This window comes from Macrosteles quadrilineatus, unplaced genomic scaffold, assembly GCF_028750875.1.
Source record: "Macrosteles quadrilineatus isolate MER2022 unplaced genomic scaffold, UCM_ALF_1.0 Scaffold_8__2_contigs__length_117827958, whole genome shotgun sequence".
In the NCBI taxonomy this organism is placed as follows: Eukaryota; Metazoa; Arthropoda; class Insecta; order Hemiptera; family Cicadellidae; genus Macrosteles; species Macrosteles quadrilineatus.
The window spans coordinates 30,076,739-30,100,347 of NW_026542601.1; the positions used below are offsets into that span (position 1 = coordinate 30,076,739).

At 33.6% G+C, this 23,609-nt stretch overlaps 1 protein-coding gene across 1 annotated transcript; it reads left to right on the top strand.

The window, feature by feature from the left end:
* The first annotated feature begins 52 nt into the window (after positions 1-52).
* Positions 53-23,298, top strand: LOC128999369 (zinc finger protein 208-like). Its single transcript, XM_054425839.1, has 7 exons — positions 53-187; positions 3,421-3,496; positions 5,135-5,180; positions 7,705-8,229; positions 8,382-8,498; positions 11,962-12,093; positions 14,531-23,298. Exons 2-7 carry the CDS (start codon positions 3,426-3,428, stop codon positions 19,907-19,909), a joined length of 6,270 nt encoding a protein of 2,089 aa, XP_054281814.1. The 5' UTR covers positions 53-187; positions 3,421-3,425; the 3' UTR covers positions 19,910-23,298.
* Positions 23,299-23,609: the final 311 nt, after the last annotated feature.

The window sequence follows — 23,609 nt, forward strand, 5'->3', positions numbered from 1 at the left end:
GATCAGCTGCAGAGATGTAAAAACGCAGCAGCTGCTTACAGAATTTTCCATTTATTTTTATTGTTGATTTATGAAATAAGAAATGTAATGGTGGTCATCATATTTTACAATTCAGTTATTGATTAGTATTTTTAACAATTTTTAAGATGTAGAGTAAACTATTCTGGAATTATGCATTTGATGTAAGGTTAGTGTTTTGAATACGTTTTAATAATTATATTAAATACAATTCCTTTACTTCACCGGTCTTGCATAAATTCTTAGCATTTCCCAAGGCGTCTGTGTCAATCAGAAAAGAATCCGATTGCTTGTTCATTACAATGAGCACCATTTTCGACTTCCATTTTAATTTAACTTTTAATATCTCTTCAATTTAAGATAACTCATTCTAAAATAAATTATGCTGCTAAATCAACTTTGTTTAAACAATGAATATTATCATAACTTAATAATTTTAATATGTTTATGATAATGACGTCCCCTGCAGCCAAACTTAATTCTGGTCATTACTAAGCTAGAGCTTGACTTATTAGTTTATTTGAGCCCATGGATATTATTTATATTATTGTTAGTTGAGAATGCAGTAATAACTGTAAGAAAGGACTTTGAGGTTAGGTTTTGGCCTTTCCTTGTTACCTATGCTTACAATTTAAATTGCCAAGGCTGAACCCTTTATTGAATAAAATATGTTAGGCCCTAACTTAGGCCTACCATAACCATTTATTGTAAATGTTATTCATTATTTTTTAATCATTAACTTAGGCAGAATTCTTTATTATCAAATGCATGTATTTTTATTAAGTCCAGCGCGAATGCTACATTATTGTTATGAATTATTGTTTCCATCTTGTTTTGTTGTAAGTTATGAATGTAAAAATGGAGTTGTCCGATGGTAACTTATGTAAAATAAAAATAAATACCGGTAAGTTAAATAAATAAATAACCAATAGCTTTTTGGTATGCCATAGACTAATATGGACACTTATTAATAAGGACTTGTGTAACGTAACCTACATTTAAAAGAATGTAGGCTAACTGAGTTATGTTTTGGGATTCGGAAACCTCTCTTTAGAAACAGATATAAAACAATCAAATATTTTTCTTAACTTACTTACAGTTGTTAGGGTCTTATTAGTTAAGTTTGTCCTGTAAGTTAAACTAACACTAAGTTAATTTTAACTTAGTATTAGGCCTAAATTTGACCATTAAAACTTAAAAGTTCAAAGGATACTTTTTATAACTTAATAAAAAATGTATAACTTACAGTACCTTACCTAAGTTAATTTGCCATTAATGTATGATACCTAATTTTTTGAAGTAACTTATAAGTTAACTTAAACCTACATTTATGCCTAAGTTTATTGGTTTTTTGAGCGCAAGGTTTAGAAAATCCCAATCATCCCATGAACAGTGCATACACTTTGCTTCATATTACCGGTACCTATAAAGTGTAGTAAGCTTAGGTGAGTCGGTGGCTTTAGGCGGTTTCACACTGGCGTCCGCGGACAATAATTTCGTCCGCGGACGGATGGAATGATTCGGATGGATGCTACCCCCCTTCACATTGCAAGCTACGTTTTAAACGTCCACTCATTCGCAAATGCAAATACTGTAGGGAAGTTGGTCATTCCTCCTACAACACGGTGGAGGTGTACACAATGTCTGTGCGTATTGCCACATGTTATCAGTCCGGATTTTCTGTTCCATGGCTTGATTCAAGTAGGGTACAGTAGTGATGATAGTGATGACAAGGTTGTACTTTTGGCATTATTAATTTTTTTTTATGTTTTTATATTCCGTAGTATAGCTAAGTGCATGTAAGACTTATCATCATAAGGTAAATTGTAAAGTTGTGGTAAATTTTGTGCTGATTCCAAAAATATATAGTTTATATAGCTTATTTTGTGTATTTTGTTTGATAGCCTTATTACTATGTCGATCGTACCCCCGCGCTAGTACCTACCTAATAATCATCCAACCCAGGTCATGTTCAAAACCGTACACCTTATCTATATATATAAAATCCAATGTATGTTTGTATGTTTGTATATTTGTATGTTTGTCCTTTATGGACTCCAAAACCGCTCGACAGATTGTAATGAAACTTTCAGGCATTATTAAGCATTATTCAAGGATGGTTTGTGTGAAGTTTGGTGCAGATCCGTCAATAGGGCTCCGCCCCAGTGGCTCTGGAGTTTCCCATGTTAACCTTATGAGTACTCATATTTAAATGGAATTAAAGAATCTTAACAGCTGGTGCAACTAAACAATTTGATTCTGTGATGTTCAATAGCATTAAAAAGTTAATAGGTTTACCAACAGGGTGCAGTACTATATTTATTTTTAATTTATGAGAACAGTTAATTTGCAACCAAAAGGTGAGTGAGCGCAGCGAACAAACTTCAACCTGGAGGCGAGTTAGCGTAGCGAACGAGCTAACCTGAAGGCAAGTGAGCGCAGCGAACGAGCTCCAACCTTAAGGTGAGTGAGCGTAGCGAACGAACTTCAACCAGTACGTCATTGAGCCATGCGAACAAGCTCATCTTGAAAATGAACGAGCATGTGACATAAAACCACAATAGGACAGGACGACGTCTGTCGGGCCAGCTAGTATAATATATAATTCCAGGGTACTCTGGTTTGTATTATTTAACTTATTTATTACAACAGTAGCCCTAAAGAGGGAACAAAACTAAAAAAAAAAAAAAAAAAAAAAAATTATATATAGGCCTACCGTAACACCTGCATTTGCGCCGTATATCCGGCGTTTGCCAGCGCTAGGGTTAACGCCCAATCAGTTTGAAGAGGTGTTGAAAATGATTAATGGTGAAATTAAGAAAACCGAGACAAACTGTAGAATTCCAATGAGCGATTTTTTTATTGATGATTTTATTATCTATTATTTGGGATTATTAAATAAATGTAAGTTACCGAGCAATGGTAATATGGAAATGCAATCTCACATTGTCTCATGTGCTTAAAGGTGGGCGCGATTTTTTGTATAGGTATATATTACCGTACTATACATCAATGCTAATAGTTTTAGCTGTGGAATCAATTAATTAATAGGTCGTTGAAAATCATACAACGATATTTTGAAACAACATAATTGTTGGAAAACCTGTGAGAGTAAAACTTATTACAAAAAATTGTTTGGGGCAGGGGTATTTAATATTGTCAGAGGTTCCCTTGACATACGGTAGAAAAGTTTGTTTTTAGTTTTCGTCAGAAGTTTTTTTATTTATTTTCTCTCAAGTTTGTTGTTTGCTTTTTGTAACCATTTGGCTGTAAATTCTTGACGAGGTGTGATTTATCCTGTTTTAAGCCATCTTTACTGAAAATGGCTAAAGCCCTGTTGACTAACTTTTATTTTCATGAGCTAAAATTGTAGGGATTTATAAATAGAATGTTGTTTTACAGGAATCATGGAAGCTGGCCCTTCATTTGAAGGGTCTTATTGGAAGACCAATGGGAAACCCATACATCCCATCTTCAGGTAATTATGTATTGCTATATATTTAAAAAAACATGTTGTTTGACAAAAAAAGGCAAAAATAAGGATTTGCTATCTTAACAATGTGTTGAAGAAATCTTCAATTATTAAAGAGCTTGCACTACTATCCTACTATTACTCCTTGGGTGCAAAGCGCAATTTACAGCCTTTTGGTGAAACATTGTCTTTTGAAAATAGCAAAAAAAACTCCCCCAATAAAAGTTAGACAAATAACTAAACAATTTTTTCCCAAACATAGGATATAGGAAGGGATTTTTTATGAAGGAGGAAAGATAGTAAACTTCTTTAAGTAAAAGTTTTATAGTTTTAACTTTTAAAACAAAAACTGTGTTTTTTTATTGTTAAAGTACTATAGTTTTAACCATAATTTTTCATGGAATCCACATATTATGTTTATTTTAGTTCTCCTACAGTAGAACAAATTATTTCTAGGTAAAATATTACAGTTAAATCAGTGTAGAAATAAACTGTTTTTAAAATGCTTCCTAAAACTACCAAAGCCTACCTTTGAGTTACTTATCAGTTGGCCTACCTGTTAAAACTTGCCTCAGTTTGTGTCGGAAGTTGCATCAGTCTTGATGATTTTTTCAACTGTAGTAACAAATGAAAGGCAAGTACTTTCTGTTTCCTTGATAAATTTTCCCAAACAGTTAAAAATATTGTCATGTTCCAAATACAGTAGAACCTCTTTAATCCGAACCCCTGTAATCCGAACGACCACTAATCCGAACGCCTCATTGCTGTACACAGTAGAGTAGTTCTTTATTGTATACTGTATTTATTGATATACACGCCATAATTATTTCAATTGTAATGTACAGTACAGTTTATTCCTATTCCCTATTTTTACTACTGTATTAAATGAACACTGTATTTTACTTTATGAAGAATTTTTCACTTTTCCCTAGCTATTGTTACGTAAAAACAACTGTGTTCTTTAATCCGAACTATTCAATAGTCCGAACTACCCCCTGTCCCAATTAGTTCGGATTAAAGATCTTCTACTCTATTACATTTTAGACATAGACATAGTTTATTCATGAGTAAGTACAAATACAATGTACATCTCAGTCGTCAAAGACAGTACCTACTAATAGTAGTCTAGCAAATTCTTTACAATAACAATTTGTGCTGTAGGGACATATATTTGTCAAATGGCGAGATAGGCTGATATTTTTATCTTTTCCTCTTTGGTGCAGCTCAGCTGATTTATTTTTAAGGTTGTTAGACAATTTTAGGCCTTACCAAGGCCACACTTAAAAAACAGGCCACGGTAGAAGACGGCAATGACATAATATTTGCCGTTTGGGATCAGCTGCTTGTTTTTATTTTTCCTTGGAAAATAAATAAATACCTATGTCATTGCCGTCTTCTATCGCGACGTCATGCTTGACGAGCATTACGGCCTGTTTTTTTAGTGTGGCCTTGGCCTTACATAATATTATTATTTTATACATTTTTCCAAATATATTTTTGCAAAAAGTCACAGAAAATCTATACCAACTGTTTAGCTGTTACACATCCCAGTTATTTTTGGTTTTAATTAATAGGTTTTAGATGAATATACATTTTACCAATAACTATAATAGTAGTGTAAATACCAAACATTGTATTTTTCAGTCACCCTGAAGAAGATGAAGGTGTCTTTTCACCAACTGGGTCAAATGTAAGTAATTTATAGTATGATCATATGCATTTTAATAAGTTAAGCTAACATCTAAGCTAACGTCTTAATCAGTTGATACAAAATCTTTGCTTGTTTATCCATACCGTATATAATATTTGCAAAATCACTTGTTATTGGTTTTAAGCTTGTAAGCTTGCAGAGTGCTGGGAATGCTATCTTTATTGTGGTTTTAGTGGATGGCTGTGAACAATAGGTTTTTGTTCTAGCTGTGTACGAACAATATTGCCATCTTACTACAAGTTTATACAGTAGACTCCTCCTTATACGGACTCCTCGGGACCGAAGCCAGTCTGAATAACGGTTCTTCCGGTTCAACCAAAGCCCCCAAAAACTCATTAAAACAGACCGTTTACCATACACCACAAAACTACCCTTTTTAGCATTATATTGAACTTAAATTTAGGAGAGCATTGTATTTAGACTTGTGATCACTGGTCTCAAATCTTTCCCACAAGAACAGTCGTTTCAGTATTGCCCACTTCCTGCCGATCTAGACCGGTTAAACCAATGTGCTGATAAAAATTGTCCGGTTAAAGAGTTGTAATTTTTGCCATGTGTAGTCCGGTTAAACCGATGTCTGGTTGAAAGGTGTCCGGATTAGAGGGAGTCTACTGTAATTATAATCTTTCATAAAATGTAACTAACATTGAGTAGCCTTCTAATACACACAATATTACCATTGATTGTTACATTTTAATTTTATGGTATGCAGATACTTAAAAAAACACATGTGGCTATATGCCCAACCTTTCTTTTTCCAATAATTCAAGATGTATTTTATTTGGAAGTGCTTAAAAAATTGTCTTACCACCAATTAATATTTATATTTTCAACATCAAAGATATTATCACGTTTGGTCTTTGGTGACCGAGGGTGTAACCGTGGTCGTATTCAAATGAAATAACTGCTGTGAGAGGAACACTTTATTTCCAATATATCATATACTAATCACATTAATAATTATTCTAAATAGAATGAGTACATGCACCTTTCACAAGTAAGCAAATCAAATTCAATAACCACGCTCTGAAATTATAATCTTTGTTGACTCCTTACAATCACAAATCAGGAATTTAATTATTATTAAAATTCAATAAAAGTGATAACGTGAAGAATTACAATAAAAATGATTAAATTAATACCAAACATCTTTGAAATATTTTATTATTTGTCCTCTAATAATTAATACTGTAAATCCTTTTTTGGAATACACTGGTTTAATAGCTTGTGCAACATTTGTTACAACAAGAGTGAAAAGTAAACAGAAACATAATAATATTAAACATGGGATGGTGATAATTGAAACAATAAATTAGGGATACAACACAAAATATCCTAAATTTCAATCAACAAATATCACAAAGAGATGATTTTGGACCTCTTAAATTTACTCTCATGCTTTGTTTTTATAAGTAAGTAATGTATGAATGGAGCTTTAAGTTGAAAACTAAGTTCGGAAGATGTAGAGGTTGCACTCTTGCTGGACTGGTTGAGAATCCTACACCATTGCTGACTCCACCGTTGGTGTCCATATCTTATTCCTTAGGAATTTACATATGTAGGCTACTTTGTTAATTCATTTTACAATATTCTTTATTGTGCATTCATTAAGAATGACAATAGTTTCAATACAATAGTAAATTGTACATGTTAATTTCCAATCATCTGACAAAAAAACCATTCTTTGTAGATTGATTACATTTTGAATACATAGCCTAACACTGATTAATTTCAAACCAGTAAATTAAACAAAATCTTGTGCAGTTTTAACAAATGCTTCAAATTTTTGTTTTCAATAATTTACTAAATTATGAATATAGTCATGAGCAGCTCCTAGTCAGATGTCTTGCCATGTATAATATGCCCTCTTTTATAATAGTATTTGTTAGTTTTGTCTAGTTAATGTCCACACATACATATTTCCTTATATTCAGTTTATTTCTGGGTTTGGGCTTTGCCTAGATCTTTCCATATTCTGCTTTTTCTCTATACAATCAACTATGTATTTCTCCTTTCTGCTCCTATATCTTGTCAAATCGGTTCTCTCTAACACCATTGATTCCCTCTCCCTTGCAGGTTTTCTTTTCTTGCATTCATATTTTGTGTCCAAACGATTTTAGTCTTAGTTTAAGATACTTATGTACCTAATTAAAATAGTTCCTAAACTGTCATTAATGCCAGTGAAGAAATTCTGATATAATTCTGTCATATAAATTTCAAAAAGTATTCATGATACTGATACATTTCAAAGTAACATACTTCCATATTTGCATATTGCTAAACAAATGTGAAACATAAATTAAAATCCATGTTTAGCCCCTGAGCTAAGCTATTAACTAAATATAGGTTTTTTCTTTGCCAACAGCTCAACCAATAGAACTTGCGTTACAGCCGTTTCAGTGCTATTCTCAGGCACTTTCTAGATTATAGCAATGTAATCATAGAAGCGATGTGAGAGATTTATGTACAAATCATCAATTACTACTTATTATTATTTCCCCAGGGAGTCGACGTATTGAAAGGTTTGAAGACAGAGTCATCGCTAGACAACAGAGCAATGACCGACACAAACCATCTGCACCCGACAATTGTCGAGGCTTTCTCCCTGCCAGATCCTAACAACAGCGACACAGACAAAAGCCCGAGAAAGTCCAACCATAAACCGACGAATTACACCATGAAGAAAAAGAAACTCGAACATTTCATCGACAATCTTTTTAAAGTAGCAAATGAAAAGGTGTCTGTTGATGAGAACCCATTAGCTAGAACAAGTAATTTCGAGAACCGGGAAAGAGTGGACGTGAAGACTGAGATTGGAGAGACTTATGTAAAGAGAGAGATAAATGTAGAGAACGGAGAGTCTTGGAGTGGCAGTGTGGTGAAAACGGAGATGACTACCAAGTTAGAGCCGCAGGTTATGTTAAAGACTGAGGAAGATATCAAGCCCACAGAGAGAGTGTTTGGTTGGTGTGACATTGAGGACATCGGCTGTCCCGTGGAGGTGGAGAAGGAACTGAATGTCAAAAAGGTCAGTGGAAAAAGTTCATTTAACATTAACCTGTTACAATTTATTGCTTATCTTTAGCCTACAAAACATTGCTCATGGGTTTTTGCAACTTATAGTTTATAGTTACAACTATTATAGTTTGGTTTCTATAATAATATAAACTTCTGATTTAGGAACCACCACCTGCAACAGCCTTTGAGATCAGTGAAGATTATAAACTCAGTCTGTTTGGAAATCATGAAGTGAAAGAAGAGATGATTGATGAATATGAAATTAAGCTGGAACCAGAGGTAAAAACAAAAACCATTCAGTATTAGTGATTTTATAGTGTTGAAACATAACTTAGTAGTTGAATAGAATTTTTAATCAACTATTATATACAGCCAGCTGGTTGTAGTTTTTAAAACGTTTTTATTAGCTCGCTTTCTTGTCCGGTACAAATTTTGAAATCAATTTTATACTAACTTCCCGACGAGCTAGAGACTTGAAACTTGAAACATAGCTCACAAATATAAGACAATGCAATATTATATCATTTAATTTTCATATATCCCTTGGGCTACGCCCCATGGGCTTGTTTTTATTAAATCGCTTTCTTGCAAATTTTGATACTTCCCGATGAGCTAGAGACTTGAAATTTGAAACATAGCTTATAAATGGATGACAATGCAATATTATATAATGTAATTTTCATATTTCCCTTGGACTACGCCCCATGGGCTTGTTTTCATTAGCTCCCTTTCCTACAAATTTTGATATAAATTTTAAACAAAGTTTCCGATGAGCTAGAGACTTGAAATTTGAAGCATCGCTCACAAATGGATGACAATGCAATATTAATTTTCATATTTCCCTTGGGCTACGCCCCTTTGGCTTCCAAATTTTCCATGTTTACATTTTAAAAGAATGTAAACATATAAATTAATTTAAGTCAGCTGTAAATACTTAAATTTGACAGTTAGAAGAGCAGAGGTTAAGAGGTACAGGTTCTGCTCCCGAGATATTCTATAAATATAAAACAATAATTTCAAAGTAAAGATAAAACATCTGATTACAGATAATAAGGTTTTGGGTTTTGGTTATGTATTAAGAGGCCATATAAAATAGATTTAACATATTTACACATTAAAGACTAAAAACGAAATAATAATTTATAAATAAAAATACTTTTTAAAAATAACACGTTTTTAAACGCACTAAAAAGTATAAAATAATATATAAAATGTTGAGAGAATAAATACTTGTAAGATTTAAAACGAAAAACGTGGGGCGCATGCAATAGATCTTAATAGTTCAATAGGTGAAGTTAATTGTAAATCAGCATGCGCCCCACATTTTTCGTTTTAAATCTTACAAGTATTTATTCTCTCAACATTTTATAAATTATTTTATACTTTTTAGTGCGTTTAAAAACGTGTTATTTTTAAAAAGTATTTTTATTTATAAATTATTGTTGGCAATGTCACTGTCATTACAAGAAATAAATATGAATCAAAATTCATGTTTTTGACCCCAAGATTATTTTGTTTACACAATCACATTTATAGAAAGAATGTATTGATCGTTTTAATCGATTGCAGCTAATTGTTGCCTTCTTTCATTAGCTCGACATAGCTTTTGACTTAGCATAATGTATACTAACACAATCGTAATAGACGATAAAATTGAATCACTTACCTACCTCTGTATCAACTCGGTCATGAAACTTGAGCTCGGGTCGAAAATAGTCACTTTACACCCTATTGATTAAATATACTATTACAGTAGACTCCCTCTAGTTCGGCTTCGGTTGGATCGGTTATCTCACTAGGTCACAACCTCAAAAATACCAAGAACATTTTATAAATAGTTTTTCTTCAGTCTAATATGTTGAAATTCAGTGTATGACTAAATATTTCGGACAATTTTTTTATACAGTAGGTTCCCTCGTTATTGTTTTTGAGACGGTTTATTTGACAAAAAAAAATTAAAGCAAAAAAAATAAATAGCCATTGTTAGCTTCAAGGTCAAGCTACCTGCTTGCACTGACAATCATCTGCTCTTTACACAACTGTCTGCTGTGGGCTTGCTAACTCACAACAGTTTGTGATTGGGTGATTAGTAATCATGGCAACTTGTTGAATGTGTGGATGAAGAGAAACTAAAGAAAGAATAGAAGAACAAAGAAGAAAGAATAAGCGGTGTTTTACTTCATCCATTGTTATCTTTATCCTATTTGACGATTGTCGTTATTATCTTTAAGACTAAGTAACACAAATATAAAAACTGTGTACAACACAAACATTTAGATAGCGCTATTTACATAAAAATTCATACCTACATCTAAAATCTGGCAGGCTCTGGTACCAACCTCGCGCTGCATCAGACTAATTCATTATTATTATAGTGCTATCTAAATGATTGTGTAATCGTACAGTTTTTATGTTTGTATTGGGCACTGGGTTTGTTGTTGTTTGTTTTAATTGTGTTTTTGTCAAGTTGCAAGCTTTGAAATTGCTGTCTTTTAACAAAATTTGTAAGCTACTGAGTAGTTTAATTGCAGGAAATGGAGGTATGTTTAATAGCTAATTTTGTCTTAGATAAATATGCTTCAAGTAAAAAGAGATTATGTTGCCATCATTAAAGGTCTTGTTGACAATATTTTTGTGATTAAAATTCATGTTGGTGATGATGCTGTTAAATGTTTGTTTTGAAATATTCATAGTTTGTTGGTTTTCTCTCAATCTAATCTGTTCTTGCTGTATCTGAAGTAGACCAACTCACAATCTGATTTGCTTGGTTCAGACCTGTGTATGAAACTCACTTGCTCACATGATTGCTTTTTCGCACCAGTTTTAGCGAATTTCCCTATAGGGAAGTAGCTATTACCGTAGGTCTCATGGTAAGACCTAAGCCCGGGACCGATTTACTTTTTCATTTTGATGTCCCCAGAGGCCAAAAACACCATTCGTTCAAATTTTTATATATCTATATATAGATATATATATATATATATATATATATATATATATATATATATATATATGTGTCCATCCGCACGATAACTTGAGTAGTTTTTGTCCGATTTTGATAAAATTTGGTTTGAAGGTGTAAGGCGGGATAAACTTGAATGAGTTCGCGAACCAGCATGATCGGACCATGGGAACGGGGGTTTATGGGGGGTTTTATGGGGTAAAAATAGGTTTTTCCCATTTTTGACCCTAAAAACACGAAATTTCACAATTTCTTTTTAAACCATTTTGTAGAGCTTAAAAAAACAAATAATTTAGTATATTGAAGCGTTGTTATGCGCCTATTTGTTACGGAGAAAATTCAAAAAAATTGTAATTTTGAAATTCCCATGTTATTCTTATGGAGAATAAGTCAACCGTGGTAGTTTGCTTGTTTATGAACATATTTTGATCGATTTTGGAAAATACTTTTATTTCTTACTAAACTATTATCAATTTATAAAAAAAAATCTTTTTTATCCTCCCTGTTGCAGCAAACCTAAGTACTCGTTAAACTTATTCTATTTAAATAGGAAATAAATGCGCTATTTTTATGGAGGCATTTTAGTGTAAATCCAATCAGGTTAATGGAAATTCGCTTAGTCTGCAGGTTTGCTGCGGCGGGGGTATTTTAAAACTGCGCTGTTCAGATGTTATTACTGAGTTTCTTTCTTGTTTAGAGTATTATTGCAATTTGTCACTGTTGCACACATGAAGTGTGGTTCTCAAAGTTATTGGGATCTAATGTTAAATGTATTTTCAGCCTCATTTAGAAGATGATTTTAGTGACGAAGAATGTGATTCTTTCCAAAGCACTCCTGAAGAACAGATCAAAATGAGCAAAGAAAAGTTAAATGAGGAAAATTCTATAATCTCAGAAAAGTCTTTAATGGAGGTGAGTAGAAATAACCTAAATATGATCAGACCTTATAGCCAACGGTAACCTTTATAGTTTGCATAAATTTCAAAGAAAGGCCAGGTGGCTGATTAAGACTTATTTTGAAAATGATTTAGCTAGGTTACTGAAGAATATTCATCTACACTGTAGTAGCTAATAGTTACACAAGAACATGTCACAAAACCACACTAATACTTCATTATAATAATTTAAGACTTGTTCAGAGACTAGATTTTGATGAGAAATGTCAATTTAGAAAATACAATACCTATATGTTGCTGAATGTAACACGATATTTACTATCTTCTGATAAATTACCTCATTTACAGTAAAGAGAGGATATTGTTTTGTCATCTTTAAAGATTTTGTTTGAAATATAGGATCCCTACTATGTGTTAATCAGGGCAGTTCATAAACATAGCTCTTCTGAAAATACTATTCAGGAAAGATTGCAATACTACTAAAACAAGTTATGAGTTATAATTGTTTTGAGTGAATTATACTTTGTAAATTGGGCTTTGAAGGCCTTGGATGAGTTGCAGTGCACAGCTGGTGTGTTCTGCGACTTATCCAAGGCTTTTGATTGTGTTAATCACAAAATTCTTATTAAAAAACTTACAGCAATTGGTTTTCATGGACAAATAATAGCCTAGAACTTTTGAAATCTTACTTAAGCGATAGAAAACAAAGAACAGTAATTAAAACCGCCTCTGGGAACAAATACTCTTCTTGGGCAAATAATAACTATGGAGTTCCGCAAGGTTCAATCCTAGGTCCTCTCTTATTCCTTATTTATATTAATGATTTACCTTTTCATTTTTCAAGTCAAATCTGCAACTTTACCCTTTATGCAGATGATACAACAGCTCTCATCAGACGAAGTACTGTTAAAATGTTACATGATGATGTCAAAGAAACAATTGGAGAAATAGCAAATTGGTTTTTAAAAAATGGCTTACTTTTGAATGAAGATAAAACTAGTGTTTTAATTTTCAAATTGAGAAATTCAACCACTGGAACAGAAACTACTGCCTCGCCCACAAATGTAGTAAAGTTTTTAGGAATATATTTGGATAGTAAACTACAATGAACAGAGCATATTAATTTTCTAAACAAAAAACTTAGTCCAACAAGATATGCTTTAAGTGTTTTAATTCAGGTTACCTCCTTGGAAGTATGTAAAAATGTTTATTATGCTTATGTGTACTCTATTTTAAGCTATGGTATTACATTATGGGGGACAGCCACAGTAAAAAACAAAAGTCAATTATCAGAACTCTTGCAAATTGCCCCAAAAAAAACATCATGTAGACAATTGTTTTGAAATTTTAAAATTGTAAACTCTAACTTCAATATAAGTTTTTGATATTTAAAAAAACGGTTCATGGAAATCCTGGTATGTTTCAAAATTATCTTAGTAATCACTCATATAATACCCGAAGACAAGACATTTTTCAATACCCCACTCATAATTTAAAAAAATATGAAACAAGTCCTCTCTATATGGGTTTAAAAATTTACAATAAAATTCCAAACTCCTTAAAGCAATTAAACTTAGCAAAATTTGCAGACAAAATCAATACAGTTTTAATAGAAAAAGCATATTACACTCTTGAGGAATATTTCAATGACTCCTGGTAACAGACACCCATTTTCTCATCAACTTCTCCTAACATAAACAGTTCCACCATGCTGTAGCTTTTGTAGGGGGTACTAGCTAAATCTTAGGGTTTTTATATATTTAGAATTCCTTATTTATAAGAAACCTTAACAATGTACCTGTCTGTGTATTACGTTTGTAATAACTGTAACAGATGTTATGTGCAATAAAGAATAGTCATTTGCGGTGGGGCACACAGAAGATTTCTCAGGTGCCGTTTGACGTCACTAACTGCTGCGTCTGAAGAAACAGACAATTTTATAAGTTTTCTATTATTAAATTAAACTGTCATAACCTAACCAAACCAGCCAAACGTGCTGATATGAAAAAATTGTTGACAAAAAGTTAATGTTACCAGCGGGATTGGAACCCGGTACATTTGGATTATCAGCCCGACACGCTATCCATTACACCACCGAGGCCGATGGCTCAAAACCGTATTGTTGCAGTAATGGTGTTCCCTCAAAGTGACGTCAGCAGTTAGTGACGTCAAACGGCACCTGAGAAATCTTCCGTGTGCCGTTTTGTTGTCGTTTGTCATTTATAAACAAATCCAACACACTTGCAAGAGTATTTAAAAAGGTATGATATTTAAATTATGTTAATAAAACCAAAGTGAATCTCTTTATAAATTTGAATGAATCCAGTTTATTTTTTGCCTTTTTAACTTAATTTAAATTTATCTTTTATAATTTTATTTATATTTGTTTATTGGTGTAAAATAAAATGCATTATCCCTAGGGTGGTATTAACAAATTGTGTTTATTTTTCAAGGCTTGGAAAAAACCCGCAGAAAAGAACTTAATGAAGAGTTTACTATACGCCAAGAAAACAAAGCCAAAAGTGACTGAAAAGGATTATAGCTGGACTACCAAACCATCTCGTAAGAAGGGGGAGACGTTTCAATGTGATTATTGTAAAAAGATTTTTGTTCAAAAAGGTAATTTGAGGAGTCATATATTCACTTTTCATATTAATCAACCTAATGAACACAAATGTGATACTTGCAGCAAAGTGTTTCCTTACCCCAGCGCTCTCAGGAAGCACATGTTAATTCACAGCACTGAAAAGAAATACAAATGTGATATCTGTGGAAAATGTTTTGCTTTCAAAGGAAATATGAAAGCACACCGATTTCTTCATACAGGAAAAATGCCTTTTTCATGTGGGATATGTGAGAAAAAATTTCCAACTGAAGCTAGCTTGAATTGTCACATAGATGTTCACATGGGGATCAAAGCATTCTCCTGCACTACATGTGACAGAAAGTTCCGGAACAGACGAGGACTGGAGAATCACCAAAGGTTGCACACGGGTGAAAATATGTTTGAATGTAACCTTTGTGATAAGAAATACAACTTGAAGACATCGTTGAACAATCACATGCTCCAACATAGTGGCGAGAAGCCGTATTCGTGCGACACGTGCAGTAAGGCATTTGGAACAAAGAAGGCACTCGCTAGTCACATTCTTATTCATACTGGTGAAAAGCCTTACCCTTGTTCTATCTGCAGCAAACGTTTCAGACTGAGAAGCACGCTCAAGTGTCATCTGTTAATACACAGTGGCGTCCAACCTTTCAAATGCGAGGTGTGTGGGAAAGCGTACAGTAAGAGAAACAACCTGGAGGCTCACAAGATGACACATACAGGTGAGCGTCCGTTCGAATGTACCATCTGCGAAAAGAAATTCATAACAAGGTCAAATCTCAAGAACCATGTGGCTTGTCACTCAGAAGAAAAACCGTACGCTTGTACCCAGTGCGACAAGAGGTTCAGAGTAAAAGTCAATTTGGAAAACCATTGTAGGATTCACACTGGAGACAAACCATTTGCTTGCGAGATGTGTGATAAGAGATTCTGCCTGAAGGGAAGTCTGACATCTCACATGTTGACACACTCAGAAGAGAAACCATTCTCATGTACCGTTTGTAGTAAACACTTCCGATCAAAGACAAGTCTGGAGAACCACTTTCGGCTTCACACGGGTGAAAAGCCTTTTGAATGTTCCACTTGTGGAAAAAGGTTTAGCTTGAAAGGTAATTTAAATGCTCACATTCTTCTACACAGCAAAGAGAAGATTTATAGCTGTAAAATCTGTGATAAAAAATTCACTAATAAATCGAGTTTGGATAGTCACGCTAATACTCATTCTGGTGAAAGACCGTGGACATGTGAAGTATGCAACAGGGCATTCTCTTCTAAAAGTAACTTGAAAACTCATGCATTGCTGCATGGTGAACGGCTACTTTCTTGTGAAATATGTGACCAAAAGTTTGCTCAGAAAGGAACTCTCATGGGACATTATCAGGTGCACAATAACAGGGATACATTTCCATGCCAGCTTTGTGATTTCGTGACTAACTCAAAATCAGAATACAAATCTCACTCTTTGACTCATTCTGGAGTTCTTTGGTTTGATTGCTTCATCTGTGACTTGAAAGTGACAAGCCAAGAAAATCTTGATGAACACATCCTGCAGCACAAAGCTGAAAAACCTTTTAAATGTAATAAATGTTGTAAACGGTTCTTTTCTAGGAAAGATCTGCGATCTCACATGACATGTCACACAGGGCAGAAGCAGTTCGCTTGCAAGTTCTGTGGAAAAGCTTTCACGCACAGGTGTTACTTGAAGAGCCATGAACTGACACATACTGGAAACCGACCTTTTATTTGTGGCACTTGTGATAAAGGCTTCACAAAGCAGAGTTACTTGACAGTTCATCAACTTACACATACCGGAAACAAAATTCACCCCTGTAATGTATGCGGCAAAACTTTTACTTTAAAAACAATCTTGAAAAGTCATATGCTCGTTCACTCGAAATTGAAAAACATCTCTTGCAGTGAATGCAACAGAACATTTACTGAAAAGTGCTATTTGAAAAGTCATCAACTGGTCCATTACGGGCCCAAACGTCATATTTGTAGAGAGTGTGGAAAGGCTTTCTCTCATAGATGGAATTTCAAGAACCATCAAGTTACCCATATGGCTACCAGACCTTTCAAATGTGATGAGTGTGAACAAGGGTTTACTAGTAGAGTCACTTTGAAAAACCACAAATTAGTGCACGATGGTATAAAACCTTATGGCTGTGATGAGTGTCCCAAAAAATTCAATAAGAATAGCTCTTTGAAAAGTCACAAAATGCTGCACAATGGGATCAAACCCTTTGCCTGCAAGCTGTGTGGAGAAAGATACAATCATAGAACTAACATGAAGAAGCATTTAGAGAGTCACTCAAGAGGAAAATCATTTGTTTGCAATTATTGTGATAGTAAATTTTATAACCAATACGTCTTAAAAAGTCATGTAACTATAATTCATAAGGAGGAAACCCCTTACCAGTGTACTGCATGTGAGAGAAAATTTGCTTTTAAAGGAAACTTGAGAGTTCATATGGTGGATCACAGTGGAATAAGACCATATGAATGTGAAACTTGCCACCAAACATTCAGTTCAAAAGACGTTTGGAAAGATCATAGAGTAACACATGGGTCGGAGAGGTGTAAAAACTGTAAAAAAAGATTCTTGACTAAAGAAGAGCTGGATGCACATATTGCCCAGAACCACAAGAAACGAGTGTTTCCAACTTGTGATGTTTGTGGGAGGACGTTCAACAACAAGACTAAGCTACAAATCCATAAGAAAAGACACAATGTCCCAACACCTCATGAATGTGAAGAATGCGGAAAGAAGTTTACCCATTTGTGCTACTTGAAAACACATCAGCTGAAACACTCAGGAGAAAAACCATTTGCCTGTGACAAGTGTGACAAGAAGTTTTCATTGAAATCTTACTTGAGGAATCATCAAATGGTCCATGCCAACTTTAAACCTTATATTTGTGATGTTTGTGACAAGGCTTTTACTCAAAAAGCCAACTTGAAAAGTCATCAACTTTTGCATTCTGGCGAAAAACCTTATCAGTGCGATCAATGTGACAAGTCCTTTACACAGAAAGCTTATTTGAAGACCCACCAACTGAGTCATAGTGGCGAGAAACCTTACTCGTGTGACTTGTGCGATAAAGCTTTTACGCAAAAATGTTATTTGAAAGCACACAAACTTACACATTCAGAGGAAAAACCATGGATATGTAAGATCTGTGATAAGTCGTTTACACAGAAAAGTTACTTAAAAAGTCATGAAATGATTCACAATGATGACAGGCCTTATCCTTGCGAGCTATGTGATAAAGCTTTCACTCAAAAATGTTACTTAAAGAATCATCAGTTGACACACACTGATGAAAAACCTTGGGTGTGTGATGTATGTGATAAGGCTTTCACCCAGCAATGCTACTTGAAAACACATCTCTTAATTCATACAGATGAAAAACGTTTTGCATGTGAAATTTGTGACAAGAGGTTTAGTCAGAAGGGATATCTTAAATCTCACATGTTAATCCACAGTGGAGAGCGTCCATTTGTATGCAACATTTGTGATAAAGCTTTCACCCAGAAATGCTACTTAAAGGCTCATGAATCGACGCACTCGGAGGAAAAACCTTTTATTTGTCTTGAGTGTGGAAAAGGTTTTACCCAGCGATGTTACCTCAAAACTCACCAACTTGTCCACTCGGCCGATAAACCATATGCATGTTCAATTTGTGACAAAAAATTCAAACAGAAAAGTAATTTAAAAATTCATGAGCTTATTCATTCTGGCGAGAAACCATTTTCATGCCATCTCTGTGATAAGAAGTTTCTTCAAAACAGTACTTTGAAAACTCATCTCCTTACTCACAGTGAGGAGGGACAGTTCAACTGCAACATTTGTGATAAAAAGTTCACTTTGAAAACCACCCTGAACAACCATTTATTGACTCATACAGGGGAGAAGCCTTTCGGGTGCCAAGTTTGTGGGAAACGTTTCCTACTGAAAGGAAGCTTAGAGAGTCACACCAGAATTCACACTGGAGAAAAACCCTTTGAATGCCAAGTTTGCAATAAAAGATTTACTCTTAAAGGAAACTTGAAGATCCATTCGTTGATTCATTCAGAAGAAAGACCCCATGCGTGTACAGAATGTGACAAGAGATTTGTTCTCAAAAGCAGCCTGGAAAGCCATCTCAGAATCCATACGGGTGAAAAACCTTTCAGTTGTACAGTCTGTGGAAAAGCATTCTGCTTCAAGTCCATGCTCGATTCCCACTTTCGCATTCATACAGGAGAAAAACCTTTCCAATGTTCCGAATGTCCCAAAAGCTTTAGACTCAAAAGCACATTGGATGCTCACTTTAGAATACACACTGGTGAGAAGCCGTTTTCATGTCCACAATGCAATAAAAGTTTTTCTTTGAAAGGAAATCTATCGAGTCATATGATGCTGCACAGCGGGGAGAAACCGTACGAGTGTGAAGTGTGCAACAAGAAATTCACATTAAAATCCAGCTTAAACACCCACGCTCTGATTCATACTGGGGAAAAGCCGTTTGTCTGCACGGTTTGTGACAAAGGCTTCAGACTCAAGTGTAGTTTGGACGCCCATTTCCGCATGCACACTGGGGAAATGCCTTTTGAATGCAATATATGTGACAAAAAATTCAATCTGAGGGGAAATCTAAATGCCCATATGTTGATACATTCTGGTGAGAAACCTTACGACTGTACCATGTGCGACAAGAAGTTCCGTCTGAAGAGCAGCCTAGAGAGTCACATGAGACTTCACACCGGTATCAAGCCCTTCCCGTGCGGCATCTGCGGGAAGACATTCAGCCAAAAAAGTGGACTTGAAAGCCATTTCAGACTGCACACCGGTGAAAAACCCTTTGCGTGTAAAGTCTGCCAGAAACGATTCAGTCAGAAAGGGAACCTGAAGAACCACATGAAGATCCATTCAAGAGACGAGAGTTACAATTACAACACAAGGATGAGGAGCTTCAACAACATCATCGAGAACATGTTTAACGGCAGCCACTTCCTGATCCCGCAACAAGAAGAGTTTTCTTGCAAGTTTTGTGGATGCAAATTCAAAGAAAAGTGTGAACTGATGTTTCACGAGATGATGCACAGTAAGCAGATGGCGATTCCGAGCATGATGTTCAACCCAGCTGCCAAGCCCTTCCCTCTCATGGGCTACCCTCCACGACCTCCCCCCGAGACCGTGTGTATAGACTTGACTCTCCCACCCACCCGACACTACCAGTAAACATTATGTACAACAATATTACAATCATTATTAGTGTGCATGTTACTGAGGTGGCATGCATTGGACAATGTCTATTCCACCTTTTAAGGTTTAATTAATAAATAAGCCATAGATATTCTAAGTTACCAGTTTCAAGAGTATGCTTGGTTTATGAATTGTGAGTAGTGAGTAATTGAACAAGTATTGTTGGAAATGTTGGTACTTACCCATAAATTTGAATGTACACTTAAAATAATTGTAAACAAAAAGGTAATTATGAGTAGACCACTGCTAACCCACCCTTATGAAATTTTAGGAAAGAAGTTTAATTTAAGATTTTTAGTTAGGGATGAAAACACTAATGAAAATGTGGTCATAATTCACTGTCCTGTTTATAGATTTTTTAAAATTAATTAATCAATAAAGATCAATTAATGAAGACGTGGCATTTGCCAAGAAATATACAGTTTAGGTAGATGTACATATGGATATTAAAAGGTAACAAAACATTTAACCTTAACAATTTTAAGAACAATAATAAATTACATACGTTTAAGTTCCTGGTTGAAATTGTTTACAATTTTTTAGGTCTCTGTTTTAGATTTTTAAACCAACAATTAGGCTACAATATTATTTCTGTTTATTGTAATTTGATTTAATCTACTGGAATTCTCCCACAAACCTTTTAACTTTTTATTGTATTATAATGTGCAGCTTATACTTTCATGAATTTTACATGTTTGAAAATGTATTCACAAACAAAACAGTATTTAACACAGCATTCCACTGGTTTAAGCTTTGTACAGTTTGAATTTGTGCAATTTATTTTTGTTGAGGTTAGAATGAACTAAGTCTAGTGTAAACCATGTCTGAATTTGATTCATAGTTTTTTTGTTTTTTCTTAAGTGAGACTGATGTTACATAATCTAGTTTAGTAAAGGTGGTACTTTTTCGAAACAAATAATGTTTTGTACTTTAAGTTTATTGTTACTACGTTATATTTGTATTGTGTATGTTTATAGGTATAATCACTAGCATAATAATTGCAGTGTCTACAACATTTTAGTATAGAATACATTTCTTGTTTTTATCGCATATATAATTTAGTTGTATTGTTTTTTATTCAAAGAAGTATTACTAGAAAGGTGCATGCTTATACAAGGTGCATTTTTGTTGAACAAAATATTAAGTTTTTGTTACTGTATTGGTATTATTTTAGAAGTGGTCTTCATTTGTTATTATCAATTAGAAAATAATTAGTATTGGATGTTAATTATTTTGTTTTTAATAACCAAAGTTAGTTTTTTACTACTAGAAATATATTGAAATGTTACTGTTTCTAAAAGGTTACCCTATGCATAATGTTCTTTATAGTTTCTAGTTAAGTTTCTTTTATAAGGACTTAGATGTTTGTCCATTTATATTTGTTTAAGGATGTTACTGATTTTACCAACCCATTGTGGGAAAAGGATGTGGCGCACACCTTACAGAGTAAAAATAATTATTGATTTTTTTTATTTTCTCAATATTTTCTAAGAGTTAGATTGAATTATTCAAAATTTGATTTGGATTTAGTCCTATTAGATTACTTAAAAAGTTAAAATATTTTATCAAAATCAAACAACGCCACGTTCAAAACTAATTAGTACATAAAACAAGTAGAGGGTGGTTACCGCAGAATCAAATAGAGTTACCAAAGATGCACTTAAAGGAAAGCCAATGAGTATGATTTGATTACCATAAACTTTTATCTAAAACATTTAATGAATCATGTCAAGGACATAATTTATGTGAATGTCTATTTCAGCAAGTACTGTTTAGCCACCGATGTGTATATATTGTTGTTAATGAATAAGTAGTCTAGAACTTAATGTGTCCAATAATCAAATAGTAAAAAGCAGAATGGACTTAAAAGTATAAATAGAAGTATAACAATCTCAGACAGAATAAACTAGTTTAAAATTATGATTGTATGCTAAAAAGTATGTTTGCAATTACCCCTTGAGTGAAAGTATAAATTCAATAAACTGGTTGTTTAAAATTGCGGTATATTAGCACATTCTGTGTTAACATTTCTGGTATCTACCAAAGCAACTGGTTGCCTCGCAAAATGAAAAATTGTTGACACAGAGAATAAACTATGTAGTCACGACGTGAAGTCAGATCCGTTGGTTGAAGTGTATTAAGATATTCACCACGCTGCTTGTAGTCTTAAAGTTTAATTTCGTAAAGTTTGACTCAATAAATTAAAATTGAAGTTATGTTATTTCATTTGTTAAATAACTAAACAAATGATAAAAAAATCTACTTATTGCCAGAGGAGTTATTCAATGGAACTTTCATAAGATGTTTCTATTTACATCCATTTCAAATGCAATTACTGTTGTTACCTGTTAGAACCTGGTATATTTAAATTTAATGATTTGTTGATTTATTGATTTCAATGTACCTTAGAGTGTGGGGTATTGAACACTCTAATGGATTCAAGATTAGTGCTAATGCAGTAACCGGTTTTTATAAAGCAGAGCTTAAGCTGTAAGTCCACTTCTATAGGAAAAGAGTATAGGTGCCCAAGACAAAGAAAACTCTCAACTAAAAACATTACACCAATTGCATTATTACATCAAATCCTATTTATTCAATTGAGGAGTATAACCAGTTGTAAATATGTATTATAAGCCCTGTTAGCTATAAGGAAATGACACTATTCCGTTGTATGACTCATGTACACATTATGAATAAAGATTGATTTGATTTGATTTGATTTGATTATACGTTAGTTTATGATAACAACTTAAAATACAGTCCAAAAAGCAATCAAGTTAAGTTAAATTTAGAGACATACTTTTATGTTTACAAATAATAATCTTTATAAATTCACTTAAAACATTCTGAATCTTATATATGTGTTGGAATTAAATGTTTTACAAGTTAGAATTACTTTTAAAACTTCCTTTTTATTGTCTTTCAATCAAATTTATACAATATCCCCACTATAAGCTTGTGTAATTTTATGATTTTGATCAATTACATCCCAATTTCTATTAGGAAATCGAATGATTTAGTTTTTTTCAGAGTTGCCGAGTCCATTCTGCTTACAGTATGTTCAGTGTATACAGTATAACTATAGTGCAGTATTTAAATGTAGAGGTTTTACACTGCCTATGTTTATGCATGTAGAACATTTTGATTTAGTTAACGCAAGTAGTACATTCTGTCAGTCTCTTAGCAAAGTGCCATATTATTTTGTTACATTCCTTACATAGAGCCATCTCTAGATTCCAATCTAGTGTTGTGTGGACAATGTATCATTGTGTTTTTACAACAAGTATTTCACTGTTGTTGTCATTGTTTAGCGATATCTGCACATATTGATGTATTTGTATAGACAACGACAAATACATTTATTGGAATTATTTGTTGTTTTTTGTCATCCCCTTGTTCTTAGTATAATGTTCTTTTAATGAACTGATGATTAAAAGGAATATCTAATTTTGAAGCATAATGCTTGTGTCAGCTTAGTTGTCTATATTAACATAGAACTATGACAGTGATATAATTACTCCAGGAAACTAAAATAAAGCTAGCTCGACCAATATGGCATACAAATTATATGTATAGGAATTTTCTCTAAAGCCATAATGTTGCAAGATTAATTCAGGAACTTTGAAGTCATCTGTTATGTTATACAACTTTACATAAAACTAAGTTGGTGCAATCT